The 17,801-nt window shown below is 36.9% G+C and overlaps 1 protein-coding gene across 12 annotated transcripts in view; it reads left to right on the top strand.

Moving 5' to 3' along the window:
• Window positions 1-17,801, top strand: part of PTK2 (protein tyrosine kinase 2) — a 192,336-nt gene that overhangs the window by 128,130 nt on the left and 46,405 nt on the right. For 7 of the 12 annotated variants that reach the window (XM_090138045.1, XM_090138046.1, XM_090138044.1 and 4 more), the window contains 4 exons: window positions 837-867; window positions 2,915-2,967; window positions 15,421-15,477; window positions 16,832-16,852. In XM_090138045.1, the coding sequence (XP_089994171.1) occupies window positions 837-867; window positions 2,915-2,967; window positions 15,421-15,477; window positions 16,832-16,852 (162 nt within the window). Of the gene's footprint in view, window positions 1-836; window positions 868-2,914; window positions 2,968-10,568; window positions 10,653-11,834; window positions 11,853-15,420; window positions 15,478-16,831; window positions 16,853-17,801 lie in introns of all 12 variants that reach the window. The other 5 variants (XM_031591271.2, XM_090138043.1, XM_090138053.1 and 2 more) reach the window with 2 other exon arrangements.

The following is a 17,801-nucleotide window of genomic DNA, read 5'->3' as shown; positions in this document are numbered from 1 at the left end:
CAGTTAAAATTGAGCCTGTCTCTTTTTGCTCCAGTCTCCAAACTCAGTAGCTTTGTAGCTGGATCTGGAGGATGTGCACTTGTTTTGTGGGGAGGGAGGAGGGTGTGCAGCCCAGGGCCACACTCTTCCATTTCTTTCAGGACACTTTATCTGTGCTACAGTGATTTGAAGGAAGATGCTTGTTTTAATTGCCCTCTTTCTCTCCTTCCCTGCATACTTCAATCTACTTCAAATTGTTGGTGTTTTACTGAAGGGTTAGTAATTTCCCCATCCTCCTCCACATGTGTAATGAGACAACCTCATCTCTGGCTTCTGGGCGTTACTGGTGTATAATTTCAACCAAATGTGAAGTTAATATTATATGCTATATAATATTATGCTGATGATTTATATCAGCTGATGATTTACATTAGTAATCTTGTTTGGAAGTCTACATTGATTTCAGTATTTCTGTTCTTGTGTGTGTGGTATATTAATACATATATGTTTATATACTGTATATACATGTGTACTATATGTATGGTTAGCACGTCTCGGAAATGAGAGAAGTATTTCTCTGTAGAGAGATGAAATTTATCAGAGTTATTTATTGTGAATAAAAAAGTCTCATATTCTGTATACATTATTATTCTTAGATAAGACTTTGCCAGAATGGATGCATTGCTAGTGGAAGGAACTGTGTTAGTGTGCTGCTGTTGATATAAGTATTGAGTCAACACAATTTCCCTGGAAGGTTGTGATGATTACTATTTCAGCCTTGTATAAATTGGACATTGAGAGAGGTCATTTGGAAACTGAAATACAATTTTAATTCTGTTTTCTTCTTCTTTATACAGAAGGTGAAAGAGCTTTACCATCAATACCAAAGTGAGTTTAATACTTTCTTTTTATATATATGTAGTTCAAAAAATGCTTTCAAAAATAGTTTTGTTTTGTTTAAGAGACACTTCGCACTTTTTATACATGCTTAATTTTTATTGTTGCCTTTGGATTCTAGGACAAATAGCAGGCAGTCATTTGGAACCATGGGGCGTAAATGCCTGACAGCAGCATTAAGCTATAGATACCACAAATAAAATTTGAGGGAAGAAAACTCGTAGTGCATTGATGATACTTGACAGTAACAAAAGAAGGATATTTTGGAAAAAGCCTGACTGGGATTCAGGCTATTTGTTTTGAGTCCATGGGTAGATTTAATTACAGGAATGATGCCTAACAGTCTGTGTATTGTCACTTCAGCCTCTCTGTAGATCAGTCTGCAATGTTGGTTTTCCTATTTGTCTGCTTTACTGCTTATGCAAAATACAGAAATTTTCTCCCTATAATTAATCTTTTATGTCTCTTTTCTTTTTTCCAAATCATATTTCCATAATGGGATCAGTCTGAGTTGGAATTTCCAGGTTCAAGTATGATAAAGAGTAGCGTTCATAGAGCAAACAGTTTTTGATCTTTTTTTTTAAATGTAGTAATGTATCAAAATACATACGCAATAATAATTGTGTTGAAAATCTTAATCTACAAATAGATCTGATTTCTTTTCCTCTGAATCGTTTAATGGTGACACTCTATCCAAGGTATTTGCATCTAATAATTCTTTGTTTTCCTTGAGGCTTATCAAGCAGTATCCAGTAGCCAGAGATAATGATTGAAAAACTGTAAGAAATTTAGCAGTTTATTGTGTTTTCTTTGTTTTTCCTTTGGGGATCAGGAACTGTACTACTCTGATCCAGCCACCTCATTCTGTTTCTTCCTTAACTCCTAGAGTGAGCCTACCATTTTTGTTATTACTTTTTAAACTACTGAATGCAGTATGGAACATGATTTATTCCTGATTCAGCAAGAAAAAAGCCACTTGGATACTCTTCCTTCACAGGTCCTGCTGCAGCCCTCAGTAGCCAGGTAGCAGATTGCTCACAGTGCAGAAAGAGAAGAGATAAAGTACAGGGAGGAAAAGCAAATGAAAGTCAATTCAGGAAGCAGTAAGATTGGTAAACAGTGTGCACTCACATTGGAGATGAAAAGTTTTACTTGAACAAACTGAGCAAAACAGAATAACCTTCTAATTACAGAATTTTCACTTCAATGTTTTTGGTTTTTTTTTCTTTTTCTAGGGATTTCTAGGATAAAGTAAGGTTTGAAGTAGAAACTTCTTTTCATTTTTGGGACAGTTTACCAATACTGTAATGTTGAGTCTGTTTAAACAAGAGCACCACATATGCTCTTCAGCTGACAGCAGGGGAATAGTCTTTTGTCAAGTGTATTAAAGTACTAGCCAGCACCATCTGGAAAGATTTGCCTTTGCAGATGAAATTTCAGATTTCTCAAAGCATCAATTGCTGTACTCCTCTCATAACATTATAACTATGGTTATATATACACATGTATGTGAAACAAGTTACTGGAAGAATTCACTGAAATTTGTTAGTAATCAACTTCTATATCTAAAAACAGTTTAAATGTAATTGTTTTTCTTCATTTATTTGATAGGCAAATCAATTTAAAATTGCTCTATAAAATAAATCAGCTTACAGATAAGAATTCAATTCATAATTTCTGTTTCCAGTACTGAATACAGAAAGCTGAATGACCATCGGATTGTCTACAGTGGCAACATTTAGACTTGCTCTGCTTAACTTTAAAACCTTTTAACAGTTTTGTTTCTCTTGCTTTTCTTAAAGTTTGTTCTGTTGTTGCCAAGTTGCTTTCTAATTAAAATGGTAACACGTTCTCTCACTCCCCCAGCTGGGTTTGAAGTGGTAGATTCCTTTCTGACTTTTCTCCCCCTCAAAATGTGTCACTGTGGAAAATGGATTGGCCCTGCTAATTACAGTAGGTGCCCTGTTAGGATGAATTCACAGTGTATGTGACCGTGAAGAATGTACAGCATTCAGCGATTCAAACCTCTGTTTTACAGGCTGGCCAACAATGAGAAGCAAGGAGTAAGGTCTCACACAGTCTCTGTATCAGGTAAGGCTCTGAAAGAAATGCAAGTTTATTTTTACAGCCAGCAGATGTTTAGATAGATTTTTGCTCACAGTTAGCTCACTTCTTGCTCCATGGCCGTTGATTTTCCCAAGACCATAGCTGTGCTGACTTTGCAGTAGAATTCATAAAGAGGAACTTTTCCAGCTATCCTTCTGTGCAGTGTTGCTTGTGAGAACAGCCACATCTGTGCGGGGAGGCAGGGGCAGGATACATGAAGGCAAGGCTGACTGTCAGTATTTCCACTGAGGCCACTCTACTTGTCACCAAAACTATCCATCTTAAATTACCTGAGGATGTGTTAATTATGAAAGAGTAGCTTTGAAAAGTGAAAATAAGCCATTAAATATCAATCATCACTTCTGAAAGAAGAAACTTAATAGCTAATTTGTGGTAACTGCTGTTTAGATCAGAGCACTTAAATTTTTGCTGTTGAAAACCACAAGAAAATTGAAGGATGATGAGCATGTAATGTAGTATGTGTTGTTTCTATAGCTCACAGGCTTCTAAAATTTCTGTTAGCTGCTATGTTGTTTGTTTTTTTTTTTTAAAGTTTTCATCCTCCAGAGAGAATATTTTTATTTTAAAGGCTCTCAACAAATCCTTTTGAGGGATTGATTCAATTTCTCAGTAGGAAATGCATTGTTAAGTACTTACACATACTATCCATAAAGGAGATTTGCAGTGTGGAAGTGTTACTAAGATTGTGCTACGTCCGTGTAGATTTATAGTGTTTGGCCGCAAACCTCAAGAAGCATTACTGTGACCCTGTGGAATGTCCATCCCTAACTTACAGGAAGGCTACAGCTCCACTGGAACGTTTTTGTGACCATTTAGTGGCACATACTCAGGAAATGGAGAAGGAGGAATGGTACATAGATGTTTTTGATTCATTTCCTACTTTTCAGATTCCCACCCCCATGCTTAAGCTTTTCTAAAGGTGTTTAAGATTCACCGCTGGCGTAAGAAGTCCATATTTAGACCTTGTGCAAGAGCATAGGTGAGAGGATCTGGAATTAAAATATCAGTCAAGCTGCAGAGGTCTAAGAGATCTTCATCAGTTAACGTTACCTCTCAGAGTCAAACAGCAACTGATCAAGCAAGGTTTAGGGCACTGAGGGAGATGAGCATGAAGCGTGATAAACGTGTTCTCTCTTTTCATTCTTCTCTGCTCTTCTGAAGTAGTGGTTTGATGTTAATGTAGGGAAGTTAGCTGTGATACCGCTTACCTCTGCTGTGTAGGGCATTGCATACAGGTGTCTGATAGCCAGATGGGAGCTTTGCTGCAGAGCCAGGGCGAGAGGGTAGCATCTAGCAAAATGCAGGAGGTGAATATCAAAGAAGCCGTAAAGTACAAAGCTGGCTCATAATGACAGAAGCAAAACAGTCAATTAAAACCAGCATATGTCCTTGTCTTTCTTTCTGTTACCAAAATCAAAACCAGTAATGCGTTCCTCTTTTGTAGTAAGGTTTTATATCTTTCCACAGAGAAATCATTGTTCTTGTGTCTTATACCACGTTTCAAACCATTGGAAACACTGACATAATACGGGAATGATTAAAACTACTGCATTTATTATTCAGTTTCAAGGGTTTGTTCTTCTTCTTAAGAAAGGCACAGAGAATACTGAAAACCTTGTTTTATTGTTTCTGTTTTGGTTCAGTTTTGCCCCCACATTACTTTGAACTGTGCTGTGGATGTCAGGATATTGAATTGAAGTCATAAAGTTGAGTGATAGCGATTTCTCCTTGGGAGTTTTGGCGTACCCTAAGGAATCAACTTGTTATATATGAGGCAGTGCTTCATGTAGATGTGAAGAAGTCCCCTCCTGTTGTCACATGTAACTGATACATCATATGGAACAACAGAGACAACAGATGTACATTATGTTCAGCTAACCCGGGAGTTACAGGTCAGCGGAGTCTGACAGCTGACAGCATGCAGTGCAAAGCCAGCTGTGGATGATGCTATCTTGGTTTGGAGAATAAGAGCTTTTCTCTGGTGACATTTAAATGCCTCAGAGCTAAGGACTTCAAATAAGACGATCTTTTGTAACTTTCTGACAGCTGTAATATCATTCATGCCTTCGACAGTTTAAATCATAAATTAACTCAGCTCTTTGTTGCAGTGAGATTGCTGTTCTTTCTTTATTTAGACCTCTCCCAATGCTAACACTAAATAGTAAAAATCAAAAACAAGTTATTCTGCAGGAAAATCTAGCAGTCAGACATATTTATAGCATTTATCCCTTGACTGCTAAAGGAAAATTTCAAAGTGAGTTCCCTACCACAATTTGGAACCAAGCAATAGCTGAATGCTGATGTGGAACATGATTTGGTGGTCTGGAAGTGCAGGTATTTGTCTGAAGTTTTATAGGGTTGAAAATGAGCTTATTAATGAAAGATGTCTTGTCTTGCTGTTTGAATTATGTATTAATCCACCTTGAAATATTTCTGGTCTAGAGAAATGAAAACCTGTTCTTTCCAAGTTTTTCAATATTCCAAGGCATACAGAGATTGAAGGTTTCTAAATATTTTTTTTTTTTTTAAACTCTAGCTTTAAATAAAGACCTTTTCAAACTAATGAAGGGTGAAGTTGGCTCCAGGAATCTCAAGCAGCAAATTGCTGAACCTGGGAGCAAAGAAATGTTCCCTAATGGCTGTGTGTCACTGAACCAGGTTTCACTGTGGCTTTCTCTGTTCTGGCATTCTTTGTCTTACCTCTTCATATTTAATACTTCTTACAACAGGCATTATCTTTTATTGTGTGCAAGTAAGAAGTTTTTTAAACATAATGATAATTTTATACCTCAAATTTTACATTTATCTGTGTGTTTATATATAAATTAAAAGCCCAGTTAAATATGACTTGCATTTTGGATTTCTTTGGTACACATATGGTGTTTTTGTTAAAATTACTGACTCATCAGAAGTGTGAGTAGTGTTCTAGTTAGTAGTTGGATGGTTCCACCTCGTATCTCCCTCTCCATCTACTTCTGTCTTTTGCATTAGGAAAGCATTCTTACTGCTTGGCCAAGAGGGCACAATCAGGAGAAGACAGTTAGGCTGAATTATTAGCTGTGTGCAAATTGTACATCTAATCTATAAGAAGGAACGTAGCACTTTACTGTGATTTTATTGTGATTTTATTACTGCTCTAGTCTACGGAAACTTATTTTGGCCAGCAGTTAGTTTTGAAATAGCAACCATTAGTCTTAGTAAGGTGATGTGCATATTTCCTGATGTACACGTATCCAAAAATAATAATTTACCCCATCAATTACATATTATAATAAGTATATATATATAAAAAAATATAAAATATATGTAATTATATAATAAGAATGCTACACAGTTGTTCACTCACTCCCACTCTTCCCAGCGGGATGGGGCTCAGAATACAGAAAAAAAACAAAGTAGAACTCCTGGATTGAGATAAAACTATTTGCTAAGATAGAGAAAAGGATAATAATTATGACATATATAATAATTATATATATATATATTTAACAACTGATGCACAAGCAGTTGTTCACCATTCCCCAGCCAATGCCCAGCTAGCCCTCCAAGCAGCAGAAGAGAGCAAGAGATGAACCCCAGACTGAAAGAGAAATGTGTTGTGTCTTGTTCCATAGTTGACATGGCTGTTTTTAACACAAAGAGCAGGTTTGTGCTCAAACTGAAGTTGGAAGGAGAAGCTGTAGCTTATACCACAGCATAAGTATCTAATAGTTGTGCTGCTTATGCCCCGTGTATGAGAAACTGTGTCTTCTGGAGGGAGCTTTATAGTAGAAATTTTAGGACTTTGGCATCCTGAAACAGGTTTCTTTGCCAGCTTCCTGTTTCTACCTTAAAATCACAGACTCCTGGTATAATGTCATTCCACTTAAATCACTTACCGTGGTTAACTCCTGATTATGGCAGTGTCAGTGAAATGACATAGAGAAGATAGCTCTAAGGGGCAATTTATGAGATGCTGAGTTTGAAGTAGCTGTCACCTTCAGTCATTTCATTTGGCTGAGATTTAAATTTGATTTAAATATACTTTTTTGAAGGAAATAGGCATAGACGCAGCGTATGGTGCAGTTCATTCAGGAAGCAGACTTGTAGTCGGCTACCTAGAGCAATACAAAACATAGCTAGAGCCAACTGTCAAAGCATAACAAACAGCAGACAAAAAACCACCAAGTAGATTCACTTGATTTCACTTTTTTCTTCTTAATGAAGACAGTGTGAGTGTACCAGGTGACCAGGAAGTCTGCTAACGATGAGGGCTAGTCACAAGCAATGCTGTGAGCAAGGGATTTTGTTGAATCACTTCTACTTGCAAAGCACCGTGTGTGCTCTGTCTCATAATTCTGTACTAAAAATGAAAGTCTGCAGTGTGCTCATTTCTGAAAGAGTTTCTTGTCTAGGACTTAACGTTTCCTAGTTCCTTTTCAATAAGTTGGTAGGGTAAGAAGGTGTTTTTGCCCAGGGTTGTAAAGCAGATATTTTTTGGAAGCATGCTCAATTTATCGAGTCACTACAAGAAGACAGTGTTGAAAATTGTATGTAATTTATTATGATAAAAAACCATTATCTTGACTGCTTACGACTTCTGTCTGTTCACCCAATTATGTCACGTTTGACAGCTCATTTTTCTGCAGACTGGCACTGTAGCATAAATTGTGGAGTTACACATTCTAATTATCAAGTAATTAGAGGCATATAAAGTCTGCACAGCTGTAGCTGTGCTGTGTGGTCGCAGGACTGGGAAGCATTTGAGTCTGAGGTTTGTTTGTTTGGTTTTTTTTTTGGCAGACTACCCTTTAGCAAGTCATTTGTCTCCAAAAAGAAGGTACCTGCATAACTCACCGAGCTATTCTGATTATTAATAAGATAATATGCTTTAAAATACCCTTAATGATGATAAATTACTGTGTTAGGCTTCTCATCACAGTTGACTAGGCAGGTGTTATCTCTTTGTATTTTAAGCTCACTAAAATGCTTCTTTTCAGGCACAGTGAGACCAGAATGAACTGTGATCATGCAAGCTCTCTGTCAGTGCCTGGGAATGTCCTGCATTGATTTCAATTTCACCAATCTCCATCATTGCTTAAAGCTCTTCCCCCTCTTGCACTCCTCCTTTGCCATCCATTTTTTTTTAAATATACGCAGACACTTCTGTAGTATGACTAAAGATATGCATTTTTACATTTGTTTGTTGTTGTTGTTTATGTATAAGTATGTTTGCTTTGGCAAATATACGAAAACAACTATATTTATTCCTTCCACAGATTTTTTTCCTGTGTTTTTTTTTCCCAAGCTGGTTCTGGAATATATATTAAAGTAGAAAGGAATGTTACCTTTTCCAGCCTTCCATTCTTTGCTCACACTGTCCAGATAAGGAGCTCCAGGAGCAATTGCCCTCGAGCATCATAGTGTCCCTTGTAAAATAGAAAGTGGTATGGACTCATGGTATGCAGTAACTTTATGAGAGCTGAGTATTTGGGGAGGCACTAAACAAAATTAAAGGAATCCTGTGAGTTCTGTTTTCAGCAGCATTTTTGAGCTTTGTGGGCATTTAGGTAGAAGCCAGCATATCACTGGCTGGAAGTCAGTGTGGAATGGTGTAAATCAAAATAGAATTCATTTCAAGCAGGTGTTTTCTAGGCTCCTGACACATTCTTTTTTGAACTCAGAATTGACTCTATCAAGAGGAACAACTTCTGTAGCTAACCTGAAGATGCGATAGTTTTAAGGCCAAGTGTTCCTCTTTTAATGTAGCAGAACAGTGGCACAAACTATAAACAAGGAGTCACAAACAACATTTGAAGTGCAGAAGACAAGTTGGCCTGAATATTCTCAGTCATCAGGATGTGCTGAATTAAAAGACCATTTCATTTTGATGGTTGCTTCTTATGAAGAAGGTGGGTCAGGTTTCAGCCTGCTTCTGCTTCCCGTGTGTCCGGATAAGAGTAGCAGCACTGCAGTATTTCAGGCTTGAAGTAGAGTGGGCAGGTCAAGAGTTGAAGCATCTCTTCCCTTTCAGATAGCTTGCGTTGCTTCCAGTCACTTTATACCTGTTCTTCTGTTTCACTGCAGTGTATTGTATGCCTTTATTCTTATTTCAATACTTTTTCAGATGTCTCTAAAAATAGCTGTAGGACTTCTTTCTGTTTGCACTGTGTTTAAAGCTTTGTTATGAATGTTACCTTAGCCTTGTATTAGAACATAGTGCCATGTGATATGAGGAAAATAGGTTCCTGTGAATCCATTAATGTATTAATTCACATAAATACTATAAACTAACTTGTAAGTTTGCCCTCTTTGCATCTCCTTCAATGTTTAACATTGATTGATGTTCTGCCACTTTTAGTGGCACATAAATTTTCACAATTGATGAATCACCCTGGCAGTTCTTAAAGTGATGTTTCGGTACAATAATAAATCATACCCATGTGTTTTACCTTTACTGTCTTAGCAGAATAGGGATTCTACGTTGTAGGAAGTTATCCATTAGATTTGCATGCATAAAATTCAGCGTGCACCCTCCAGATTTAACATACTTAATGCAGCTCTCATCATCCCTCAAACTCTGATCAGAAGAAAAAATGAAGAGTAGAAGACAGTGCTTTTGCATAAATATAGCTCCTTTAGTACTTCATAGGTTTCCAGATTCCTCCATCCTCCTTCTGGGGTATTGGGCCAGCGTGCTGCTCCTGCATGGCTTGGGCTCTCAGTTCTTCATGCAGCCTCTATTAGTCAAGGCAGCTGGACTTCACTCCTCAATTTTGAAAGGGAGTATCAGCAGCTGGGTGGGAGTCTTTGGTTGACGCACGTTTTGCATCATCTCTCCCATTTCCTGAGATAGGGGGGAGAGGGAAGAGAAAGCAGAGAGGAGTGAACAGAAAGCAGAGAGGAGTGAACAGATGATGAGAAACAAGAGGAGCAGCTATACTCAGGTTCCTTGTATCATCCTGTTTCCTTCTTTCTCAGCTTGTAAAGTTGGTCTTGGCTTTCTTGTGATCTCTCCTGCTTATAAATCTCTCTCTTCCTGCTGAGCACTTTGCTAATCAAATGCAGTGTTGTATTTCAGTGGATAGAGAAGCAGTGCTTTTTCCTTGTTCTATATAATTGTAATATGTGAAATAGTTGTTTCATATTAAGTTCTTTTCTCAGGGTCCAGAAAGTCAGTATTACATGTTTAAATCTGCCACATCACTTAGAGTTTTAGCACAGCACATTCTAGTCAAGCTTAGGTGGGGAGCTTACAAAAGTGGGTTATGCTTCTGGGATGGACAGTATCTCTGCATTGTGAATGGGTGTGTAGGTAGTTGGCCAAAGCCAGCTTCTCAACTGAATCTAGTCTCACTTTTTAAAAGTGAAATGGGAATAATTTACTGCTGTAGTAAAGAATTTGAAGGAAAGTAATTATGCTTTAGAGTTTCAAATACATTCGTATATCCATTTTGCATATACAGAACTGTAATGTAAATCTTTATTTTTATGTTCATTCACTGTAAATGTTCTCTCCAGCCTCTTTTCTTTTATTTCTAAATAATTTGTTTTTCTCTTTCCTTTTTTTTTGCCTCTTTGTAAAGGAGTCAATCACTGTCAGCATAAAGTAAAGAAAGCTAGACGCTTTCTCCCTTTCGTCTTCTGTTCCCATGAGCCGCCACCTAAGGGTACTGCACTGCTCTTTGTATAGGCTGCCTTATTAACCCAAACCCTGAAATACTAACTCAGTTACTGGTTGGTTGGTTTTTTTTTTAATATTTCAGGCTCAGGTAAACAGAGTTCCAAGAATAATCTCATTAAATTTCTGCTACCCCTTCAGTCTACCAAATTGGATATTCGTGCTGTGTCATAAACTTGCTGGTCCATGTTTTAATGAGAGGCTTTGTTTTAAACATTGTATGCTGCAATTACAAGCATTAATATTTTCATTTGTATATCTATTTTGGCCATGTATACTCTTGGGGTTTTTTTTTGTTAATGGATTTTGACTTCATTCTTGGACCCCTGATACAGCATGCTCATGAATGAAGTAGAATAGCATCAGTAAGCATCAGCTGGGATCACTTTTAATTAAATACTGAATACAGTGATGCTTGTGGTTTCATACTGGTTCAGCACTTGGTCTGGACCAGTTTGGCTTTGTTAGGTGTAAGAAGAATTGGAGTAACAGGTGCATTATTTTTTACAATATTAATGTGCATTTTTGAAATCAGTAATATCTAAAATGCATCAGCTTGTGCTGTAGTTATTGGTGTGGAATGGGGCCATTACAGAAATGCAGGCTGTGGTGCTCATTGAACAGCTTTCATGTAGAGTTGCTCAATATAACTAGTATGCTGTGTATGATTATTGCTTAGATTGTTCCATTTCTTACTCTTGCTTTTGTGATAGCACAGGAGTGTGTTTCCTTCCAAAATAGTCAACCCCAACTCTAGTTATCAAAAATCACATTTGTATGTGCAAAGCCAAATTGAAACGACCCATCTGGCTGTAGGAGATCCATTCAGTAGCAGAGGATTAAAGAACAACAGGATTTGATATTTCCTTATGCATTAAAAGCACTAGTTCCACTTCCAAATTTAATTTTTTGTAATGTTGTGTTTAAAAGTCGTTAACTCTGTTTCATCATACAAGCTTCTCAGAACGTATCTTTGTCCCTTGGGTTTTAGGTGAGAAGTCTTAAATTCCACTACTTTTCTGGTTTCTCTTGAGTCAGGTATATAAGATAACTGCAATCTGAATACTTTTGGATTACTCATGAATTTAATAGTATATTTTCCCCTCCCTTTCTCTGTCCCTTCTCTCTCCCCCTGTTTTTCTCTCTCCTTGCATGCCACCTGGATCTGCAGATGAAATTAGTGGGGACGGTAATATGTTTTCTAGTCTGTGTGTTACTAACGTGCAATATGCAATTCTTACATCCATATAGCAGTTAATGCTTATTTCAGTAATCAATTTTATACACCTTTTAGTATCAAAAAGCAGTCTGTCTTGGCCATTAGCCATTAAATATTGTACTTCACAGGCTGTGCAACCAGAGCTTTCTGCTAAACTGGAATTGAAAAAGGGAAACCTGTTTCAAACGCTCAGGGATGTGGTATTGCATGTGTTTGCAATGGGAGTTCTGGCATGATGCAGAGAAAGTTCATAGGCTTTCAAGAGTGTCCATTCAGTTTGATTTAAGCGATTGTTACATGCTTGGTTTGGCCAGTGAGTGTGTTCAATGGCTGCTATACAGCATGGGAAATGAGTCTGCTGAGGAGATGCTTTAAAGTCATCAGTAGTCCACTACTGCTGAACTCCATCTGATATTGGGGAAAAAAAGTCAATCTGATACTGCTGGTTGTGTCTGTCTTGATTTTTATAAGTAGGAGGTATTGCTTTTTACGTTCTTTAATTTGTAAAGGAAGACTGTAAAAAGAAATAATGTTTTGTGGCCTTCCTCTGAATAAATTGATATAAATTCACACCTCCCTTCTCTCTTTCAGATAAAAATTAAGATAATACTGTGTCTATTTTGTTCAATTTCTTAACAGCTTGAAGGGCATTTTTTCAATCATAAATTCAGAAATTGATTTTCAAATACCTACAGACAGGTTTTGATGGGTGTTTATCATTTAAAAATTTGGGCTCTGGTAAATGGAAAAAAATCATGAGGAAGGAAATTTCAAAGAGCATTTTAAAATAAGGGATGAGCTATTATGGAGTTAATGCACCGAAATTTCATAAACATGTTCAGATTTAGTGAAGTTCAAATTGGCTTACTCATTTAGACATACCAAGGGCCTTGAAAACAGTAACTCCTGGAATCCCTGCTTTACTGTGAGCGTTTTGCTCTGGGGAATGCTACAGCACATCCTTCTCCATTAAGAAGCCTGCAGAGCCTTGCCCAAGTGGGCCTTGCTTTAGGCTCTGCGTGGATTCTGGAATATCTGAGAGCAGACATAGTCTCAGTCTTAGCTGACTTGAATATAGTCTCTTAAAACGTGGCTCTGACCATGGGTTATGGAGATTGCTTATCTCTTGTAGAAAGCACTTCGAGTCCCTGTTAATGCCTTGATTGATTTTTTTTTTTTTTTTTCTCTAATTCCTAGAAATGATACCAAACATGTATAGGAATTACTTTTTGAATTCTCATTATATGTTCCTCTCCAGAGTGTTACAAGTATAACAGGAAATATTTATGTAGTTAATTGCAAACATGTTATTCATTTAGATTGGCTAATGAGGACTCTTTTCATTTCAGAGCAGTTTTGAGCAATGTCTTAAAACCATGCATTGTGCTCAACAGCATTATGATAATGCTTATGAATGAACTTCAGTAAATTAAAGTAGGGAGATGAACAAGCCAAGTCATTTGTCACATTCATAAGCACTGTTCCACAAACTAGTGTGACAAATGACTTAGTTGTTTAAAGAACAGTGTGACACCACTTTTCTATCTAGACTCCTTAAATTCTTCTTGAAGTTGTTTATAATATCTTTCATTCAGTCCATTTTTTAACCAGATGGGAAGAACTCTGTGGTATCAGCCTCAAATAACAGCTTGTAACACTGGCTGATGTATATTTCACCTAACAAAAGTTTAAAAATAGCTTTAAAAATATTATAAAGAAGCAGAATGATTACCCTCATAACAGTGATGTAACGCTAATGTTTTCTTTGAGATGCATGCTTACTTTTCAGGTGAACCTAGAGTTTACCTGTCTGTTAAAATTTCAGTTTGTATGACTAGAAGAAAAAACATACCAAGAGATTAGAGATTCAGAGAGTGGTGACACACTGGAACAGGTTGCCCAAGGAGGTTGTGGATGCCCCATCCCTGGAGGCATTCAAGGCCAGGCTGGATGTGGCTCTGGGCAGCCTGGTCTGCTGGTTGGTGACCCTGCACATAGCAGGGGGGTTGAAACCAGATGATGAATGTGGTCCTTTTCAACCCAGGCCATTCTGTGATTTTGTGATTAGCCCCCCTTAGTGTGCTGCCTGTTCACACTTGTGCACTGTCTTTATAATTCATTGGATTTTGGTTTGGTGATTCTGTTTTGCTGTATTGTAAACAGAAATTGCCTAACACAAATTTAAAGAGTAAAATTTGCTGTTTTTACAAGATAGGAAATTTCTACAGGGGTTTGGAAGAAAAAAACCTTTAATTTTGTGTTAGTAATGTAAAGTTAAGACCATAAATCTATATTTAATTGCTGAAGTGTGTTGAACTTCAAATACTATAGGTAATCTCAAGTTTTCTAGTTGCTGAATATTGAGTTCGTTTGAAAATCTGTTCTTGTTTGTCTACCTGTATAATATTTAGGAGCATTGCTCTGCTGTCAGAGTTGGCTTTGTTTGAACTGAGGGCTGCCACAAAAAGGGATCATCCCAACCTTTGCTTTGTCCCATTCACCATTCAGAAACCACTGCTGTAGAAATGATGCAGAGGAGCTGTAGGATTGTACATATGCTCCAGGGCAGAAGAAGCGATTTGTGCCTTTCAGAGGCAGCCCAATATGTAATCACCTGAAAACAGCTGTTAAAACCTCATACTGGACTTGAAATTACTCAATTTTGAGAACCTCTATGCAATTAAAGTTGGAGAATAGAATTGCCTGGCAGTGACTGATTATTTCACTGCTGTGGATGGGTTTGTAAACCCTGGGAGAATTTCTGACCATTAGGAAATGACTTACATGAGCTGGAAGCTCTTCAGAGGAACAGAAGGAGCCACTGGTAGGACAGGACATGTCACCAGTTACACTGTCGTGAGAACTGATGATATAAAAGTCATAAGTTTTAAACAGAGGAAGAAGTATGCTGTTGTTTTTCTGGTAACTTTGAGAGCTGGATGTTTTCTGAGGATGCTGATTTGAGACAGCAATTCTTCTAAACAAAACTGAGAGTAGTACAAGAAGAAAAGATCTTTTTCTTTAGGAAATAGTATAGAAAATTGCTCACCTTGCTGCACTGACAGTAAGTAGATGCTGCCCTGGCACATCTTTACCATCTGTTTTGCTTGTTTGACATAAATATTAGCAAACTATTGATCACACTTTATTGAAGATAAAACAATTTAATCCATTAATAATGTTTTTTTTGTTGGTGTTTTTTTTTCTGTGGTCGAATTTGCTCTTAAAAGGATTTTCTTTTGGAGTCAACAGTTTGGATTGGATTCAGTTAGAGAACTTACACTTTTCTGAATACAAATGAAACTTTCTTTTGTTCCTTGTTGAATGCATCTATGTGACGTAGCATAATTGGCACTTGAGGTCATTATCATGCCATAAATTATGCATGAGCAAGTTTTATTCATGCTATTGTAAATGTGTCCCAGCGCTGTTGAAGTGGGGGGATTGTGACTTACCAGCTTTGATACATTGGAGATACTGTTTTGGAGAAGTGTTTTCATCTGTTTTTCCCGAAATTCTTTAATTCCTCCCTTTACAGAAACAGATGACTATGCAGAGATTATAGATGAAGAAGATACTTATACAATGCCATCAAGTAAGTATGTTAACTGGAACTTTTCTTCCCAGCAGCTTCTTTGGGATTGAATCTTACATTTCAGCCATAAGAATATTTTCTTTGCACACGTATTGCTCGATGATGTTTGAAAGCTTCCTAGCTTCAGTGTCCTTTTAAGCTCAGGTTATGAAACGAAGTAACTTCTGTCATAGCTTGTGTTGCCAGTGACTTCATTGTGAGCTCCCTTCTATGTCTCAAAATGTCATAAAATGGAGGTTTGTTTTGTACTGTGATGCCGAACACAGTGCATAAAGAATGTGTGAGATTTCTGTCATAAAGGCAAGGAATTTGGAATGCTTTTGGATACTGCTCTATAACTGTATCCCATCCTTGATCCTTGCTCTGCATCACACATACTATTCTCTAGAGCAAAGTCATTTGTACCACATGCAGTTTTTTTCAAGATAAAAGTTCTTCTGAGTCTTCATCTTTGAAATAAAAAAAAAAAAAAAAGATGATGCATTGGCCACTGCCAGGATTTTCTCGTGGAATATTTGAATTAGGATATGTTGAACTGTCAGAGTCAGCTAATTTCACATAGAAGTCCGTATGCTGATTTTAAGTTACATCTGCAACCTACAGAAATATTTTGGCAGCCTGGGATTTCTCTAACATTAGACAGTTGGTTCTGTCTGCTTCTGAAGAATGCCTACAGAAATGCCAGGTTGGTTTGGTGTGACAGGGGAGGATGGTGCTGAGCTGATGGCGTGTTCTGCTGGAAAATAATGACTTGTGTGTAGGGATTTCTTCAGGTTTTCGTGAGACAGAAGTGTTTCATAATCACTTCAGTGTTTATTGTATAATATGCTACTGTGGAAAATATTTGGAAAGCAAGAATATATGTTTTCTAGAAATAAACAGTGTGCTTTGAATGTCTTGTAAGTTATTACATAATTCCATTAAAATAATTGCAGGATTAAAAAAGTACTATGATAACCTAAATCCTTTAATTTTTTTTTAACATATTAACTCTATGATTTTTTAATTATTATTTTGTAATAATTTTCTTTTGAATTTCCATTGAACAAATTACTTGTGGTCCAGCACTGGATGACTCTGAACACTTCAGTTTATGCCTTCAGTTCAAAGCCTGTTGGATGGGCTGTTGACACAAGCATTAAGTGCTGTGCTGCACTGAAGTGGGTTCAAGTGTTCAGCTGTCCCAGGGCAGGGGCAGTTCAGATCACAAGAACAGACCTGTGACTTCTGCCAATGTAAAGTTAAAACTGCATCTGTATAGTTCTTCATTTTTTTTAAATGTTTAAAAAATGTTTGTCCTTGATTTTAAGAAGCTCTAAGTAAGCATTTGATCTTTCTCTTAATTGCACTGCAGAAAGCTATGGAATAGATGAAGGTAACAGGAGATCCTTTACCCATCCTTGTATGCTTGCAGTTTGGAATGATGTGGAATTTTTCTTATTCACTTTCATTTAATAAACATTATTTATCTATAGTTAAACCAACTAGCTTTGGGATTTTAAAGAGGAAAATGCAGTACTTAAAGCAAGAAATGAAAAGGGCATTTATCATAGTGTTATCCATCTCTAGACATTGTTATTTCTGTAGTGTTAATAAGTGCAAAAAATCAGTCCTTAAGTCTTAAGCTGGTAGCTTATTTTTTTCTCTGAATAATAGAAGTAGAGGTGAAAACATATACTGTACATGTTTTTCTGCTGTTCCAGAAATATTTTTCCATGTCTGCTAGAAATTAAATTGCAAATGAAGTAATTCACTTGCAATTGCTTAAATATTTTTGCCAAAGTACTGAGGCATTTTCATCAGAAAACCTCTCAGTCTTAGCAGTGAAGTTATTAAAATTGTATAAGTTGCAATGCATTCTATCAATTTTACTTCAATTACAGACTGATGGAGGTGTATTGCACTCAAAATTTTGCTCTTTCCTTCTATCTTTATTTGCCATGCTCTTTGTTTCTGTATTTTTTTCTTGCAGTTACCTCTTTAAAAATTCTCCTGGCTAATTTGATGGTTCCAAGATCTAAAATACCACATAGTGGACTTCTCTTAAACTCATAAAAGCATGTGAGCTAGGGCTGTATTTATTATCATCTCTATTGTCCTAGGCTATTTATGTTTTGTCTTCTACTAGCAAGAACGGTTTAATTATCTCTATTGTATTGAAATAAATAATGCATAATAGTTAATTTAAGAAATTACAGTTCACATTGTCTTTTTCATTGCTTTGATTCAAACTTTTGTTTAAGAGGTTTCCACTGTGTATACAGCATTTGTATAGGTTGGTGTGCAGCGTATGTTAATCGTAGTTATTCATTTGTGAGACACTG

The sequence above is a fragment of the Phasianus colchicus genome, chromosome 3 (genome assembly GCF_987193195.1).
Source record: "Phasianus colchicus chromosome 3, bPhaCol1.hap1.1, whole genome shotgun sequence".
Taxonomy (NCBI): domain Eukaryota; kingdom Metazoa; phylum Chordata; class Aves; order Galliformes; family Phasianidae; genus Phasianus; species Phasianus colchicus.
This window is presented reverse-complemented; position numbering and strand designations above follow the sequence as displayed.